The sequence below is a fragment of the Magallana gigas genome, chromosome 8 (assembly GCF_963853765.1).
Source record: "Magallana gigas chromosome 8, xbMagGiga1.1, whole genome shotgun sequence".
NCBI lineage: Eukaryota > Metazoa > Mollusca > Bivalvia > Ostreida > Ostreidae > Magallana > Magallana gigas.
The window spans coordinates 49,691,514-49,710,148 of NC_088860.1; the positions used below are offsets into that span (position 1 = coordinate 49,691,514).

General features: G+C 33.1%; 1 protein-coding gene across 4 annotated transcripts in view; it reads left to right on the forward strand.

Annotated features, from left to right (window-relative positions):
• LOC109617652 (serine/threonine-protein phosphatase 6 regulatory ankyrin repeat subunit B-like) overlaps nt 1-18,635 on the forward strand; it is a 343,082-nt gene that overhangs the window by 41,777 nt on the left and 282,670 nt on the right. The window contains exons 6-8 of one of the 4 annotated variants that reach the window (XM_066069373.1): nt 1,932-2,045; nt 17,323-17,367; nt 17,554-17,631. The exons of 2 other annotated variants lie outside the window; for them this stretch is intronic. In XM_066069373.1, coding sequence (XP_065925445.1) covers nt 1,932-2,045; nt 17,323-17,367; nt 17,554-17,631 — 237 coding nt within the window. The remainder of the gene's footprint in view (nt 1-1,931; nt 2,046-17,322; nt 17,368-17,553; nt 17,632-18,635) is intronic. One more of the 4 variants, XM_066069383.1, reaches the window with a different exon arrangement.

Here is an 18,635-nt window from a genome sequence, read left to right on the forward strand (position 1 = left end):
TTAGTCCAGCCTTTTTTGCTTCAATTTTGTTATCGGTGAGCTGTGTTTACAAAATGCCGACCCACGCTCTCCTTTGTAAATGGTGTATTACAACGCGGGTAAAGCTGCATATACTGTTGCAAGTTATATTTTATGAAACATTTGTAAGTTTGATCACGGATTTGAAGTAAATGTTTTAATAAACAATATGATTAACAAAATGTGAGATCCACGATATATTGGCAATTCTGTTCTAGGAATTATTTGCCTTTTTACCGACATCACAGCCCGTGAACTTTTGTATGGAACCCCATTGCAACATGTTGTTTATAAAATTACGTATGCTCTTTGACCGACCTTATTCGGAAGTGGTATCCCCGAAAAGCAATGCCAGTAAGCACTTTGCGTACTGCGTACGCTTAGCGCTTAAAAAGGAAAGAAGATGTACATTGAGAAAGTGCTTATTTAACAAAAAGGTAGTTGGATTGTCCGTCGGGTTTGTAAAAGTCAGGACCGTTGCTAAAATAAAACATTTTGGGTAAAAATTGGAGCTTTTTTCATACATAATGATTATCAGCCAAAGTCTGAAATTAGATTTCAGGAAATCATGTTTTGACGAATATTCTAAGTGATGTTTATGAATTTATTTATTTTGATTAATGATTTTATGTTCCATTCGCTAAATCATATAATATATCGACAATATTGCTTACACACACTCGAATTAAAGAGAATTACAGGTCTTTTATTAATGAATGTTTAGAATCCTGTAAATTGTGTATATTACTTACCAATTGAAGCCCTTTATTAATTAAAATTAAACTACACAACGTGTTGGCCTTTTCAGGATCACATTGGTAAATATCTTGTTAGTGATTTTTTCATCACTGTGAACGTAGGTTTTTCTTACAAACAAACCGTTGATAAAACTATATTCAAATCGCATAGTGCTGTTTCTTTGGATATCTGTAAGTTAAATGGATTGAGATCGGTATTTAGAAATTGCAGCAACATGTGCAGATAAAAGTGATTTCAAGAAAAAAATTATTCACTGCTTTTAAAGACTGTTCTAAAGTAATGAAATAATTTTTTTTTCGACTGAAGTTTAATTCTAACGATTATTTGGAGGAGAATATATGTATGCTTGTCCCTAAGCGTAAAGAATAGAGATTGTATAGCTATAACAAGAGGTTGGAATGATCTCCCTTTGTATATTTCTTTCCCTTGTTGCATGTTTTCGATCTCAGTCAGGATTTTGATACGTTTGGAATTTCAATGATTAATGTGCAAAGAATCATCTGAACAATCATTCAGGTCAACAATATAATGTTTATGGAAAAAAAAGTCAGCGATTTATCATTTAACAAAGCAATCATTTCTTTTTTGTGATTACGGAAGTCGTCACTTTTTAAAAATAAATTTATTATGAATAATTTTTTTTGGTCTAATTAGTTCTTTATGCCTTAATTAAATCGTAAGACATAATAACGCGTAAATTACGTAAGACGTTGCCTTGTGATGTATAGATAATTACTTTATTAATACAAAATGTGTTTGATAGTGAGGAAGACATTTCCAAAAATAAAGACTGTCTTTTTCCAAAAAACATTTTTTTTTTCTATTTATAAATCAAATGAAGACGTGTGTGTGTGTGTGTGTGTGTGTGTGTGTGTGTGTGTGTGTGTGTGTGTGTGTGTGTGTGTGTGTGTGTGTGTGTGTGTGTGTGTGTGTGTGTGTGTGTGTTTTGTTTTGTTTGGTTTTGTCAGCTATTTGTCGGCTATTTAAACCGCAACCTTCGGAACAATTTCTCCTATCAGTTGTTAAATTAAATTAATAAAATTTACTTAGCACTTAAGGATATAAAAATATATAAAATTGTAAACAATGAAATAAGTGCACAAAACAAAAACAAATTTAGTAAATGCAATTATTATGCATTCTTCAATATCTAGGTATTCAACTCCGGAAAAGACGTGATGACGAAGAACAACATACAGAAACAGCTTTAGAACTTTTACCACTGATTCAAACGGATAAACCTGATAATGCAGTCTTAATTGAACAAGGTATTAGTGCAACATAGCATATTACACTACTAAGTCATAAAAGTACTGACATTCCCATTTTTTACTGATAAACTGATACATTTACACTCAAAATGTACTAACATTACTGATGAACTTAGAAAAGTTCTGACGTTTATACTGACAGTACTGAGGAACTTGAAAAAGTACTGATAAACTTAGAAGACAGTACTGATAAACTCAGAGAAGTACTGACACTTTTTATTGACGTAACTGAAAAACTTAGATCAGCACTGACAAGTACTTATAAGTACTGAGCCCATTGTTCGTACTCCCGCTAGAGCTTAAAAGGTGCGAAATTGTATTGAATAATGTATTGTGAATTATAATAAAGAATAAAAAAATATTAAACTTATTAATAACATTTTCCTTGAATGAAATGTCAACTTTATGTGTAATTTTATAAGTGAAATAGAAATTGAGCCTTATTCAAAAAAAAAAGAAGAAATTGTCGGATTTTATTATTATGGCTTACGGCCATCTAGTTACCGGTCTAATCTTAAAGGCAAAGAGTTGACAATTATTTGAACATGGGCGACACAGAATAGTTTCATTCGAATGTTGCAAAGTTAACTATTTGTTGTTCGTAATTAATATCTTTAAGCAAGATTTTATTTTTCCGTATGTTTTTAATCATTTACGTTATTGTAACCAATATGAAATAATTTTGTTAAATTTAATAAAACTCTAAACCTTACGCGAATGAATATTACAACAGCGCCATGTTTAAAGAAGGGCAGAGAACTCTAACGTCATGACATTTTCGCGCCAGTTCATAGTACGTAGGTTTACTGATATTCGAGTGCATGTTGACGTAAAGCGTTTTTGTGTCATTATATTACTGAATGTCTAAAAACAACAATTATTAAGTATATCAGGAAAAAGTGTCTTCTGCGTCGTGTGTTATGAAAGGTGCACAGAAAGAATTATTTTGTGCGTAGTTTGTGATACGTAGTCACGTGATGTCTAGAGAATAGCGTGTCTGGCTGATCGCAATCATCGCATCGAAGCTAAGTTTGTTCAAGAAAGATTCCTAAAGACTGCCTTGAAGCTTGAGAAAGTGAGGAAAAGGTACGTAACATTTATTTTTTCTGTAGAAAACAAGATTTGGTTATTGATAATTATATTTTAAATACATTTTACGTTAGCCTTGAGCACATGTTGTAGTTTGTTTGTAAACAAATCCACCAGACCGTGTACTTGCATGAATACAAACGACTGAAAGAATAAAACGATCTAGAGAATATTCTACAGAACATTTAATCAGTGTGAAAAGGACCCATCTTTATCACAGCCAATATTAAATAGGGTCCTTACATTACGAATATGCATATGTATTGATATTGATGCAGATTGCTTGATATAGTGAAAGTGTCATACGTACCGTATAATATCTTAACTATGCTATAAATATTCTTTGAATTCTATTCAGAGTAAGAGTTGTAGATTCAACTTGAGTATTGAGTAAATTCCATAATTTATGTTTATTTCATGAAAACAGCCTTGATATTTCGCATGAATACCTGGAGTTGATATTTTAATGATACAATAAATTCTTGGGAGCAGATTTTGTACATGTATGTATTCTGGAGTTGAACCAAATTGGATTACTGGAGTTGATATTATAGTATTCTGGAGATGCAAAACATATAATATTTGGAGTTGATAAATTATACAAAACATTCTTTGAAGTAGAATTTACATATTGAATCTGGAGTTGATATATTTATTCTGATTACTGGAGTTGATATTTTTATTCTGATTGCTGGAGTTTATACTATCATTCTGATCACTGGAGTTGAGATTTTTATTCTGAATTTGCTGGAGTTCATACTTTAATTTTGAATGCTAGAGTTGAGATTTTTATTCAGAAGTATTATATTGAAAGATTGATTTCAAATTAAAATAATTAAAATGCTTTGATATTTGTTTTGGAAATGCTATTATATATTGAAATGGAGCTAATTATTTCTGTTTAAAAATCTTGTGGGTACACTTAAGGATATTAAAGATTGAATTAAACTACTGCAGGGGTGTATTTGGTGCAGAAAAAGTTTGAAAGAAGTCTAATATTTAAAAAATTGATGTGAAATATAGATCTTTTAAATTGTTCAATAGTTTCTTGTTGTTGAATTCATAAAATGGGGGTAGACATTGCACAGTGGCGTGCTAGAATAGGATGTTATAGCTGTAATAAGAGTAAGAAAATTCAAAAGAAAAACACAATGGGTAAAAAATGGTTTCTTTTTCTATATTTAGCATCAAACATGAACAAGGTTTGTTTGATTGTTTCAGTGTTGTTGTTTTTGTGTGGTGATGTAGAATTGAATCCTGGACCCAAAACTGATTTTCCGATTCAGGGAACTTTCCACCAAGGTGATGAGTTGTTCAGCTTTGAGTCTCGTGGACGGCAATGCTTACCTTGTTGCACTGTTTTTCTGATTAAACTTTACATGAAACCTTTCATATCTTCGGAGTGGGTAGCCAAAGATCTAGATGAAATTCTGATTCAAGGGGATTATGTTTACAACTTTGCTAGAGAAACTTTAATGTCTTATAGGTCCTTTCTTGAGCCACAAGATGTACCACCATTTATTCAAATGGATAAAATATTTTTTAACTGGAAAATTAAAAAAACATACAGTGGAACCATTAATGAAAATTTCTCTGGAAACTATCCATTTGTCAATTTAAAGATAGCACTTGCGATGGGACTCTCAGGAAATGAAAATGAGAATCAATTTTGCATATTCCTGTGTAAGGAAAGTGCCATCGCAATTTTAAGTCAGAATGGTTTTTTTGTTGTTTTTGATTCGCATGCTAGAAATGCTGCAGGTTTATCCTCGCCCGACGGAACAAGTGTTATTATTCAAAAGAAAACCTTACAGGAACTATGTCTTCATTTGAGATGTCTTGTCAATGGAATAGATGAACAATATGATTTGCATGTGATTAAAATCTGTACTATGTCAGAGTTCAAACTTAAGTATGAACACAGAGTAGCAGATGTTAATATTTGCACTATTCCAGATAGCATTTGTCCAAAAAGTAAGGAAGCTTTAAATGTGAATGAGAAAACTGACCTCACTTCATGTGAAGACCAAAGAGCTGTAAAACTTGTAGACCTGCCTTTTAAGTCTCAGAATCTAATGGATAATGATACTAATGTAAATAAAAAGAAGCGCAAAAAGAAATCACAAACATCTACTGGTTGCAAAAAGCAATGTTGTGATAATTCCGATAAACTGGTATCAGAATTTCATTTACTTATATCCCAAGGACCAGAATATATATGTGTTAGTTGCAGTCAACTATTCTTTAAACAATCTGTTGAAGAATTTAGATGTTCTCAGAAACTCCAAAAGAATTTGTTACAAATGAGTGTAAAATCAATTAAAACGGTAAATAACAAGGAATGGATCTGCAAACAATGCAAAACATATCTTATGGAAAGTAAATTTCCACCCTGTTCCATTGGTAATGGCTTTTGTTTTCCAGCAATACCAAATGAATTGCAAGGATTGACAAAATTAGAAGAAAGATTGATATCGCCAAGAATCCCTTTTATGCAGATCAAAGAATTGCCCAGAGGGGGTCAGTTAGCTATGCACGGTAACGTTGTAAATGTTCCCGCTGATGTGAACAAAACAGTTAATCTCTTACCAAGAAATATGGATGCTAGTGAGACAATTCCAATAAAACTTAAAAGAAGTCTCAACTTTAAAAGCCACATAGCGTTTGAACAAGTCCGACCAGAAAAAATTCTAATGGCAGCACAATGGTAATACAGAATAGCAAATTGTTTCAAAATGAAGGGATAGAATTAAACGAGAGTTGGAATATTGTAAGTAATGATGGTTTATTAAAGGAGAAAGAAATTCAAGAAAGATTAAACCATTCAGATAGTGAACAAGAGCAACAGAAGTTTGAAGAAGACGAATGGTCAGAGGATGATGGGTCAGTTTTGAGGTCCTCAGGAAATCTTGATACTGTTATGCACCCTGCAGATTTTCGAGAATTCAATAGAATTTTAAGCATTGCCCCAGCAGAGGGGAACACTCCATTAGGAATGTTTCAAGATAAAGATTCTGAATTCCACTCCTTCCCAGCAATATACTGCGGTGAAACCAGGAAAAACAACAATTCTCGATCTACCCCTGTCCACTTTAGCACAATTTGTAAGTGGGAATTGAGAAACTGTGACAGGAGAGTAGCTAAAAATGTGACAAATATCTTTTTTAAACTCAAGAAATTGCAGATAAAACAAATATCTGATAAAGTGTCACTTGCTGTAAGAAAATGTAAAATGAAGGGTAAAAAACTTACTGTGAATGAAGTTTTGTCAGAGGGTTCAATTGAAAATATCATTAAGCATGATGAGGGCTTTAGAGTTCTACGAACGATTCGTGGCTCGCCACCGTACTGGGAGAGAACGAAGAAAGACATATATGCAATGATTCGACAATTGGGCATTCCAACATGGTTCTGCTCTTTCTCTGCAGCAGAAACAAAATGGAAACCTTTACTAAGAGTGTTAGGAAAGTTTCTCAGGAACAAAACATTCACAGATTTAGAAATTGAAAATTTGACATGGTTTGAAAAAAGTGAACTTATTAAAGCTGATCCTGTAACATGTGCTAGATATTTTGGTCATAGATTCCAAATGTTTTTAAACAATGTATTAAAGCATGAAAGTTCTCCAATAGGTAAAATAGTAGATTTTTTTTCCGAGTAGAATTCCAACAGAGAGGTTCCCCACATGTTCACATGCTTATTTGGATTGACAAGGCCCCATCTATTGTTAATGATCCAAATAATAAAATTGAAACATTTGTTGACAAATATATTTCTTGCAGCAAAAATCAATCTATTGCTACATTAGTCAATTATCAAACTCATAGACATGCCCAATCTTGCAGAAAAAAAGGTCAGCCTGTTTGTCGTTTTGGATTTCCTATACCTCCTCTTGATAAAACTGTGATTTTAGAGGGCTTAAATGATGATAGAGAAGACATTACTGAGGCAAAAATTAATTACAAACAAATTACTTCATTTTAAGATGGGTTAAAATCAGGGGGAAATTGTGATCTAACATTTGAACAGTTTTTGACTTCATTGAAACTCTCGTATGATAAGTATATTCTAGCCATAAGATCAAGTATTAAATCTGGCCAAAAAAAAAAGTGTTTTTGAGGCGAGCTTTGTCTGAAATTAGAGTAAACAACTACAATGAAACATTACTGAAATGCTGGGAAGCTAACATGGATATACAATTAATACTTGATCCATATGCATGTGCAGCCTATATTGTATCATACATTTCTAAAGGACAACGAGGAATGTCCAATTTGCTCAGTACTGCATGCAGGGAATCCAAAAATGCTTCTAGTAACATTCGAGACCAAGTAAGAAAAGTTGGCAATACATTTTTGAATCATGTTGAGGTGGGAGCTCAAGAGGCGTGTTATCTAGTGCTACAGATGCCATTAAGACGGTCCTCTAGAGATGTAGCATTTGTAGATACAAATCCAGAAAGTGAAAGAGTAACTCTAATGAAACCAAATACTGTGTTAAAAGAACTACCAAAAGCATCAACCTCTGTAGAATCAGACAGCACTATAAAGCGTTATCAAAGACGACCAAAGTCAATGAGTAAATTATGTTTGGCAGAATTTGTGGCTCTATATACTGTGCAGTATGGTAAAAAAAGACCAGATAATCACAACAAAAATTGTTCCAAAGCTGTTCCAGAAGAACTGCCAGAAACGTACGATCATGATTCTGATGACGATCAAGAGTCTTCAGATGTAAATGTACTTTTGGAGTGTGAAGAACATGTTTTTCATGATGGTACTGTTATGGTAAAGAGACAGCGTCCAAGAGTGCTTTATTCTGTAGGCTACAGTAAAGGAAATGACAATGAAAACTATTTCCGGGAACAGTTAATGTTATATTTGCCTTGGAAAAAATATTCTGATATTTTAGCAAATTTTTCGAGTTATGAAGAAAGATATGTTGACAATCAAGGAGAAATTGAAAGGAAGAGAAAAAACTATGTATGTGATTATACGATTAATATATCTGAACTGGAATATACAGTGTCAGCAACTGAAGAATGTTCTGTTATTTCTGAATTGCAACACCAAGATGAATGTGATGCTGAAAGCGGATCAAGAATGTGCGAAGAATACGGATGCTTCAATCCAGGAACTAGCTTTGAAAATAATGACTATGATCTTGCATTAGATCTAAACATTGGTCTATTATTAGGGTATTCCGTTTCCGACGGAAGACCCTCTTGTTATTCTATTGTTTCTTTTCCTTATTATTATTTTATTTTTTATTTTTTTTCTGACTTTTTTCGAACGCTATTTCTCGTGAACTACACGACCGATCTGCATGAAATTTACAGGACGTATTGAGCATTAAAAGTACTTGATATTATAAAATTTCTGGCTGATGACGTCACTTCCGGTTTGAGATTTTGAGGATTTAGTGAATTTTTAAGGACCATTTTGTCCACGTAACTTCTCAAAAACTAATTGCGATAGAAACGTGAAACTTTCAGGGATAGTAGATGAATGTCTGTAGATGATCCTATTTATTTGATATTTTGAAAATTGCGCAAGGCGGCGAAGCTCGCCCGAGCTTAAAAATTGGCACCAATTTTTTTCACGAAATTTTCGCACATTATCGGCTCTACCTTTTAATGTGTACATAGTTTGATAAGACATGTAATGCAAAAGTTGTTAAGATTATCTAGGGCTTGCGTTTGATTTCAAGGAAAAGGGGCTGGCCCCTCAAATAAGGGGCCAAGAGGGCTCTAAAGTCTTTTTGCAATAACTCTTTACTGAAAAATAACTTGTTATCAATTATAGAACCAAAACTGTTCATTGTACATCTGTTTATCTATACAGTACCATGCCAAAGTCATATGTTACGTAATTAGGGGTTTCAAGGGGCCAGAAGTTCAAAACTTTGATCCCCTGTATCTAGAAAAGGAGAAATATTTTGATAAGCATTATAGAACAAACAATGCTTAGAATAATGTTCTTAACAATATGCTACCTTAATTTTTTTTGGTGGCCCCAGTAAGGATTTCAAGGGTCGGCCCCTTAAACACATTTGTTCAGATATCTTTAGAACGGTCAACAATTTCTGAACACTTGTTGAACAAAACGTGTTTATATTTACAATACCTTTTATTTAATATCAAGAAATAAGGACTGGCCCCTCAAATAAGGGGCCAAGAGGGCTTTAAAGTCTTTTTATAATAACTCTTTAATGAAAAATAATTTGTTATCAATTATAGAACCAAAAATGTTCATTGTACATCTGTTCATCTATACCTAACCATACCTAAGTCATATGATACGTAATTAGGGGTTTCAAGGGGCCAGATGTCTAAAACTTTGATCATCCATATCTAGAAAAGGAGAAATATTTTGAAACGCCTTGTAGAAGAAAAGTTGCTCAAAATAATGTTCAAAACGATATGGGATCTATAAATATTTTGTTGGTGGCCCTGGTAAGGAGTTTAAGGGTCGGCCCCTAAAACACAGTTGTACGAATATCTCTAGAACAGTTAACAATTCTTGAATACTTGTTGAACAAAATATGTATATATTCACAAGACCTTTCATTTGATATCAAGAAAAAGGGGCTGACCCCTCAAACTAGGGGCCAAAATGGCTACAAAGTCTTTTCATTATAACTTATTTTTTAGCGATAATTTGTTATTAATCATAATAACAGAAAATAGGAGCTTATTATTCATAATTCAAAACTGAAATCCGTTCTAAAATCGGACGATGCAATACAGAGATATAGGGGTTTAAAAATTGATTTTTCCGGAAATTCTGATTCCACATTCTTGGTTAAGAAAATAGTTTTATGTTCAGAGTTAAATTAACTCGTACCTAAATTATTCGCTAATTGATAAATCTTACTTTTACAGATTCGGATTTGTATTTGCTAAGTCGTTCTTAAAATCGATAAGGTTTGTTAATTCGTACTTGGTATCATTCGGATTTTTATTAACTCATACCAAGAATAATTCGATTTCTTTGGTCTTAGTTTCTTATGTTTTTTGGTTTAAGAACTCTGCTTCGTACAGGAACTTCTAGCTTTACTTTCGACATTACCGGAAGACCCACTCGTTGCTTTGCAACGAGCTTTGCTCTAGTTATTATTATTTTTTTTTTCTGTCACGTTTTCTCAAAAACGCTTCAGCCGATTTTCGTGAAACTTTCAGATCTTACTCATGACAAAATTTGTAAGAAAATTACACGACGTTTTTTTGATCGTCACTTCCGGTACCGAGATATTAAAGATTTTATGTTTTTGCTTGTTCACAATTTTTCTCAAATAGTATTAAAGAGAGGACTTTCAAATTTTCAGAGAAGGTAGAGAGTGAACGGCCGCAGTGCCCTTTGCATATCCGAACGTCCGCCGTCACTTCCGGTCGTCACCAGAAGGAAATGAAAAACCTTAATTTTTTAATTTTTTGGATTTGAATTTTATTTAGTTTTTCATTCGATAGAGACGCTCTCAAAACTTGAGATTTTGGACTCCAAAGTTCTGAAGCGAGGGTCCGCGTAGCTCAGTCGTTAGAGTGGTGGACTTGTTCCCAGGCGACCCGGGTTCAGTCCCTGAGTCCTTGAGTGCCGAATCTTTATTCTCTCTCATTTGTGTTTTGATGAATGGGTTTATCTTTAAAATGATGGATTTGAATATTTTCAGTTTTATTTTTGTCATAAATAAAAAAAGATTTTTTTAGTACAAATATAGAGCTCTTTTCTGTCAGCAGCTCTCTATATTACGACGCTCGTCGCATCGCCGACATCAAAGACATGCCGCCGAAGTGCAGTTCGACCGCATTAGAGTTCGCTTGGTCGCTTTGCCGGCATCAAAGAAATGCCGCCAACTCAATGACTGTATGCACACAACATTTAGCAATGCACCCAAGTTATTCTACTCGGCTTAAAAAGGAGGACTGCTTAGTATTTAATCCCATATATTGATACACACATGCATGTATACATGCGTTTATTGACAAAGGTTGCTTATATATTGATTTCCTGAACATTATAAAACGCTATGTAATCTCTCTCTCTCTCTCTCTCTCTCTCTCTCTCTCTCTCTCTCTCTCTCTCTCAAGTACAAATGTTTTAGCATTTGAATAAGAACTAGTACAGGTAACGTGGAGTAAATTGGAAAGAAGCTAAATGTACATTGGCGTCCAAAAACTATACATATTTTATATCAAGTTACGGGATAATGTCTATGGATTCAAATAATTCGAGTTTCGATTGGCGTGCTTGACATGTACTGTAGAAAAAATTCTAACTCCCGAGCCCCTTACTCAATCCGAATGGAATTTTGTGTAAATGTACCTCGGACCCCATTCTTATTGTCTGCCAAATATGCAACAGATTGATCAATTAAGAAGAAATTCCTGAGATCAAACGGCGAGTATAGCCTGTACGGGGACTTAAAATTTACACAGTACATGTAAGCTGCCGCGTAATATTTCTGTTGCGTGTATATTTCTTGTTTTCCGTTTAATCTGTATCTACGATAGCGTGTGAACTACTTATGAATGTTAGAACTGTGGAAATTACTGTCATCAAATTTTTACCGAATAAATTTACGTGTTACTGATTTCGTTATTTCTACATTTATAAAGATGTTATCAATCCTGCTGAAATAAAACAGTCAAGCATAATAGTAAACGACACGAAAAAACGTTCTCAACACTGAAATACATGGGTAAAATGCATCAGTCATTGTTTTAGGACTTTCCCTAATTGTTGTTAACCGAATCCGAGATCCACACCTAAAAATTCTATTTTCGATTTATTTAAGACGAAAAATCAAGCTCGGGTCTTTTCACCCCCCCCCCCCCCCCCCTCCAGACACAAACACGCATCAATATTTCAAATGACCTCGCACTGTTACCAAACCTGAATAGTCAGACATCTTACACGTTGTTTTTCATCTCATACAAAAACTCAACTCCTCTCCCGGGCGGAAACTCCCAAAATTCAAAGACAAATTCGGGAATTATTTCGCGTCAGCAATGTTTTGAGACACCTGCAAAGGCTGTGTGTTCTAATCTCGCCAGAGCCAAGATTTGTTCTTTCTCTCTATTTCTTTCTCTCCATTTTGTCTAATTTTCTTACTAAAATGGGAATTATTTCGCGTCAGCAATGTTTTGAGACACCTGCAAAGGCTGTGCGTTCTAATCTCGCCAGAGCCAAGATTTGTTCTTTCTCTCTATTTCTTTCTCTCCTTTTTGTCTAATTTTTTAACTAAAATATTCAACATAAAAGGGTGTTTGACTGTAAAACAAGTTGAAAAACACTCTTTAATTAAGATTTAGACAAAAACAGTGTTTTATTATTAGGATATTCCGTCTTCAGCGGACGGAAGACCTCCTCGTTGCTCGCAACGAGATCGTGTCTAGATATTATTATTTTTTTTTTCCACAAATTTTGTGCACGCGATATTTCGAAAACTATTCGGCCGATTTCAACCATTTTTTCACAGATGATTGCCAGTTGTCATAATTCTAGAAGTTTTTTGAAATTTTGAAATCGCCACTTCCGGTTCCGATTTACGGCCGATTTTGTAAGTTTTTACGACCAACTTTGTGCAGACAAAAACTCAGAGACTATCAGAGATATAAATATGAAATTTTCAGGATAGGTAGACCATAGTTTGAAGGTGTGCACAATGTAGTTTTTTGGCGCCAGTGGCGCCATTTCTTTGAGCTCGCCTAGGCTCGAAATTTGGGTTCGAATTTCGATTCAAAATTTTCACATGTTTTGATCTGTAGTTTTTTATGAGATAATATTTTGTTAAAACATATATAACAAAATTGGTGAATAATCAAAAGTTCTTTCCGACAAAATCAAAAAATAGGGGCTGGCCCCTTTATTCAGGGGCCAAGACACTCGTAAACTATATTACAAATAACTTAAAAACGATAAAGATTTTGTAATGCATTATAGAAGCAAAGTTCTTGATCGTAACAATATATATCAGGAAAATGTATTGCCACGCACATTTGTTACGTAATTAGGGATTTTTAGGGGCCAAAGCTCTTAAATCTTTGACGCAATATATCTAGAGAAGGAGACATATTTTGTTAAGCATTGTAGAGGAGAAATGCTTGCATTGATGGTTCTAATCGATTCCATCAATCAAAACACCAATCTCTGTCCCCATTAAGGATCTACAGGGCTGGCCCCTAAAATAGTCAATCATTTGTATCTCAAAAATAATAAACAATTTTGAATAGGTGTAAGAACAAAACATGTTAGTATTTGCGAGACCTTTCGATTGAATTCAAGAAAAAGGGGCTGGCCCCTTAAATTAGGGGCCAAGACACTCGTAAACGCTATTACAGATAACTTAAAAACGATAAAGATTTTGTAATGCAATATAGAAGCAAAGTTGTTGACCGTAACAATATCTATCAGGAATAATCATTGCCACGCACATTTGTTACGTAATTAGGGATTTTTAGGGGCCAAAGTTCTAAAACTTTGACGCTATATATCTAAACAAGGATACATATTTTGTTAAGCATTGTAGAAAAGAAAATGCTTGCATTGATGATTCTAATCGATTCCATCAATCAAAACACAAATTTCTGTCCCCATTAAGGATCTAGAGGGCTGGCCCCTAAAATAGTCAATCATTTGTATCTCAAAAATAATAAACAATTTTAAATAGGTGTAAGAACAAAAAATGTTAGTATTTGTGAGGCTTTTCGAAAGAACTCAAGAAAAAGGGGCTGGCCCCGTACATTAGGGGCCAAGACACTCGTAAAGTCTTTTTCAATACCTTAAAAACGATCAAGATTTTGTAATGCATTACAGAAACAAAGTTGTTGATCGTAACAATATTAGTTTGTAAAACTCATTTCCAAACCAATTGATGACATAATTAGGGATTTTAGGGGACTAAATTCTTAAATCTTGAATATGCAATATTTGAAAATGCAAAACATTTTGTTATGTATTTTAAAGGATATTGACAATCGTATACATTATCGGAATGGGGATATTTGAGGGAGAATTCTGAAATTTCATTGATATTTTAATCGTATCGTTTAAAAATTGAACGGAAGACCTACTCGTTACTCGTAACGAGATCGTATCTAGTTACTTATATTTACGTTTGAAAGAGACATATCGTTCAGAACTGTTAACATTACCGATATTTTAAGTTTATAATTATCCTTGCGACAAGCGATAAGCGCGTGCTATGATCATTTTGACGTTATGCAAAAGTTCATACAGAACTGAACGTTTTCGCAATTCTATAGGTTCATATGAGAACACATATCTGCAAATGTAAATATCTGCATATGGCAAAACATTGATTAAAACATGTTTTACGTCTGAAAATAAAAAAAAAACCGCGGCATTCCTAGTTATTTGCAAACATCCTACTCTAATTCCACCCCTTCCTATTTGTACAACACGAATTTATGTGTACGAAATAAAGCCCCATATTACATTTTTCTTAATTATGACACTTTTTCTGATCATAATTTTGTCAACATTAAATAAATTAAATATAACAGACCCAGTTAATGCTTCAAAATTAATATCAGTAAATATAAATGTTACACTGTATCTAGGTAGCTTAACTAATTAATGTGGAAACATAACATACTATAAAAAAAGAGCAGATAGAATTTCATTCAGTAATAGTAAAATCAACGGGACCAGTATATTTTAGAAGTTGGCTTAAATTCTCCTCCACTTATAAAATAACATATAAAACTAGATCTCGTTACGAGTAACGAGTAGGTCTTTCGTCCGCTTTTGTTTTATATGATACGATGAAATATCGATACTTTCTGCCAAATCTGAGATCCTGGTGAAACTAGGATTGTTGTCTTGAGACCAGAAACGGGCGAACGGAATTGATAAATGAAAATAAAAGCTGTTTTTTTTATACATTTGTTATCATCACATTAGTGAACATCACTGTTTATTAAGCTAGATGAAACACCACAGACAATCGGTTAAACTTGTTAAAACATGAATTGTTTGAACTCTTCGGTGCCGACCGGACGTGACGACGATTCAAACAACATAATGTAAACACGGATACATACTTAAATCTATCCTCCCACAGAGTTTGGTTGTTCAAATCATCACCGTTTTTTAGATCTCGTGGAGTCATTGTTTTTTTTGTCTCTTGACAGGAAACGGACAAACGGAAATGCTCAGTGAAAATAAAAAGTTAGTTTTTCTTAAACATTAGACCTTTTCACTTTATTGTTTATCAATTTTACTTAAACTGTAAAAAGAAAAAGTTAAATTTTCAAACAATTTGGTTTGTTTTAACCTTTCCGGTGAGGACCAGAAATGACGGTTGATAAATTGAAAGCGATTGAATGCATTTTCTATCGAATGTCTATTATCTATATAAGTTTGGTGCATTTATCAATTGACTCTTTTGAGATTTCGTGGGTAAAACATTTATTTAAAAAAAAACGCTTTCTGAGATATTTGAGATTTCTCACCGGAAGTAGATTTTTTTGTTTTCATTTAACCTCGGATACATGACCCATGTAATTATTATTACTTATATTTCAATTCTTTATTAAACAAATTCATTGCAAAAGAAAAAAATAAATTAAAGTGGTTTCGATGACGACTGGAAGTTATGACGAACAAAACAAAATAACTTAAAGACATCTACAACTATAGGTCTATAATCCTACACAGTCTGAATGCTTAAGTCCTTATCATTTTTGAGATCTCAATATCACAAGCTTTTTGTCGCGGGACAGGAAACGGACGACAGGAAATGAACTTTGAAAAAATGAAAAATGAATACTCAAGATATAATTTTTTTCTATCACTCCTTAAAATTTAAAAAAAAAATATATCGAGCCATCTCTGAGAAATCGTGTGTATAAAGAAGGGGAACAAATTGCGTACCCAATTTTCGAGCCATAGTAAGCTCTTAGAACGGCGCCAACGGCGTAAAACAAAAACAATAAGCACAACTTCAGACTATGGTCTACCTATCCTGAAATTTCATATTCATATCTCTTATAGTTTTTGAGATGAAGCGTGCACAAAATGGGTCGAAAAAGTTACAAAAGCAGCAATAAATTTGTATCGGAAGTGACGACGGCAAAAACATTAAAAACTAGATAAATTCAGGTCCATTCCTATCATCTGTGAACAAATTGTGTAAATTGGTTGGATAGTTTCGACTGCACAACATTTGTTGAAAAAAAAAATAAGAAGAAACTGTACGAAAACAATAACATTTTCTTTCAAAGAAAATGTTTTTTGTGCCGTTACACGGCTTATTTTGTTTGTTTATCAGTTTTTGTCCGTGTTGTGAAATTTGTGTATGTTCTGTTTATATCCGTGTGTTATGATTTTTGGAACTCAGTGTGTCTCGTGCGGTTCGTGAGGAAACACAGTAGAAACATCAGTAACTGTCAATGTTTTTCATGTTTTAGACCACATTGGAGTAAGTTAATTAACTTTGGTAAGTTTAATAATAATAAAAATTCATAATTGTACATTCTGATTATTCTAAGCCTATAAATTTTGACTATTTTTATTATCTTTAAAAGAAAACATTTGATGTCGTTGTCATGTCATATGTGCTTACGTTTGTCTTTGTTTTGTTGTAGTTATTACCACTGTCTATTGTCTAAATAAAACTATTAAAAACGATGGTAGAAGCGTGACATTATTTATAAGTGTAATAATCATTTAATACTTTATTATTATTCAAAATACATTATTTAATCAAATTCACTAGCTTTAAGCTCTAGCAGGAGTAAGAACAATGAATTCAAGGCTTATCAGTACTTGTCAGTACTTCTCTAAGTTTTTCAGTACCGTCAGTAAAAAGGTTCAGTTCTTCTCTAAGTTTCAGTACTGTCTAAGTTTATCAGTACTTTTCTAAGTTTCTCAGTAGCGTCAGTAAAATCGTCAGTACTTTACTAAGTTTATCAGTAATATCAGTACATTGTCAGTAAATGTCTATGTTTATGAGTAAAAATGGGAATATCGGTACTTTTATGGCTTAGTATTGTTAGTAATATAATTTATGCAGCAAAAAGACATTGACTTTTGCGGGGAACTAGTTGGGAAGATTCAAACACAAGAAAATGTTTTAATCTGTAAATAAAAAAAAATCACAAGAAATTAAATAAAAATGCATATTTGTCTTCTACTTTTTATCTTTTCTATTTAATTTTAAGTTAATGAAGAAGAAAAGAAGAAGAAAGAAACATTAGATGTACAAAGTATGTGTTCAACATGGCTTATTATTTATATATCATCTGCAGCATGAAACATCGGCAATTAGTTGCTAAAGTTCAAACAAAAAAAAAACATATTTTTGATACATTGTCAAGATATTAAAATATCAGAAATAATATTGAAAATACATCTCTGTCTTTCACATTTTATCTGTTTCGCTTAATTTGAAGGGGAGGAGGAGGAGAAGAAGGAGGAATCAATATCTATTGAAAAATATCAACGGGATAAAACAGAACCAATTTCAAAAGGTTTGGTAGTAGAAAGTCAAATAATTGTCTTATGCAAACAAACTCTATAAAGACCAGGCTTCTCTGATATAGTATCGCTAATCCTGCCGTTCGTCTGAAAAAAAACCTTCCTAATATTTTACCTTTTCGTAACTGCTACTTGGTCAAATTAAACATAACGTGGTACAAAGTATCTCCAGGGAAGACTACATAGCAGAAACAGCATTCAGAATCTTTTCTGAATAAATCCTGTAAAATATTTCCTCAAAAAGTACATCACAATAAATAAAAATATTTATATTCATGCTTTTGTGTAAAGTAAAAATTGTAAATTATTAAATTTGTGACCCTAAATTAAACTGGGGACCATGAAGGTGTTAAATTTCATCATAAAACTACATGATAAATACTCTGCACCTTCTTCTTAACAATGACACTTTTACAAAATGTGATAATACTATTGTAACGTGGATGAGCCAAGCGTTTTCTACAAAACAATTAAGATATTTTGATCTGATAAAAGGACTATGTTTGGTATGGTCTAATATCTGCCCCTAATTTTAACCAATTTTTAAATAGTGTCGTATAAAAATCAAATCTTCATAAATCAGTGTACAGTGGACGCCTATCACTGTAGTCTTGATTTTAACCACCATTGCTCATTGGCTATTTATCTATGACGTCAACTGTATGACCTTATTCCCGCAAATTTGCAAACGGATGAAAATATTCTAATTTTTGCTGTATATTTTGCATTCGGAAGTAAAGAGCGCAGGTCTGCTCAAGTAAGATTTTAACATATGATTTTCTTCAGATAATTATACACATTATGCTAAAAAATGGTACTTGAGCAAGCCTGCACTCAATGTTTCCTAGTCGAAAAATCATCGGAAAACACCAATATTTTGCCTCAAAACATCAATTTATCAAAATTAGGCAATCTCCATGACGTCATTTCTACACTATGAAGTCACTGTGGTGATAACCTTTTGCACCCTTATTTTTAATATGATTTAAACTATCTT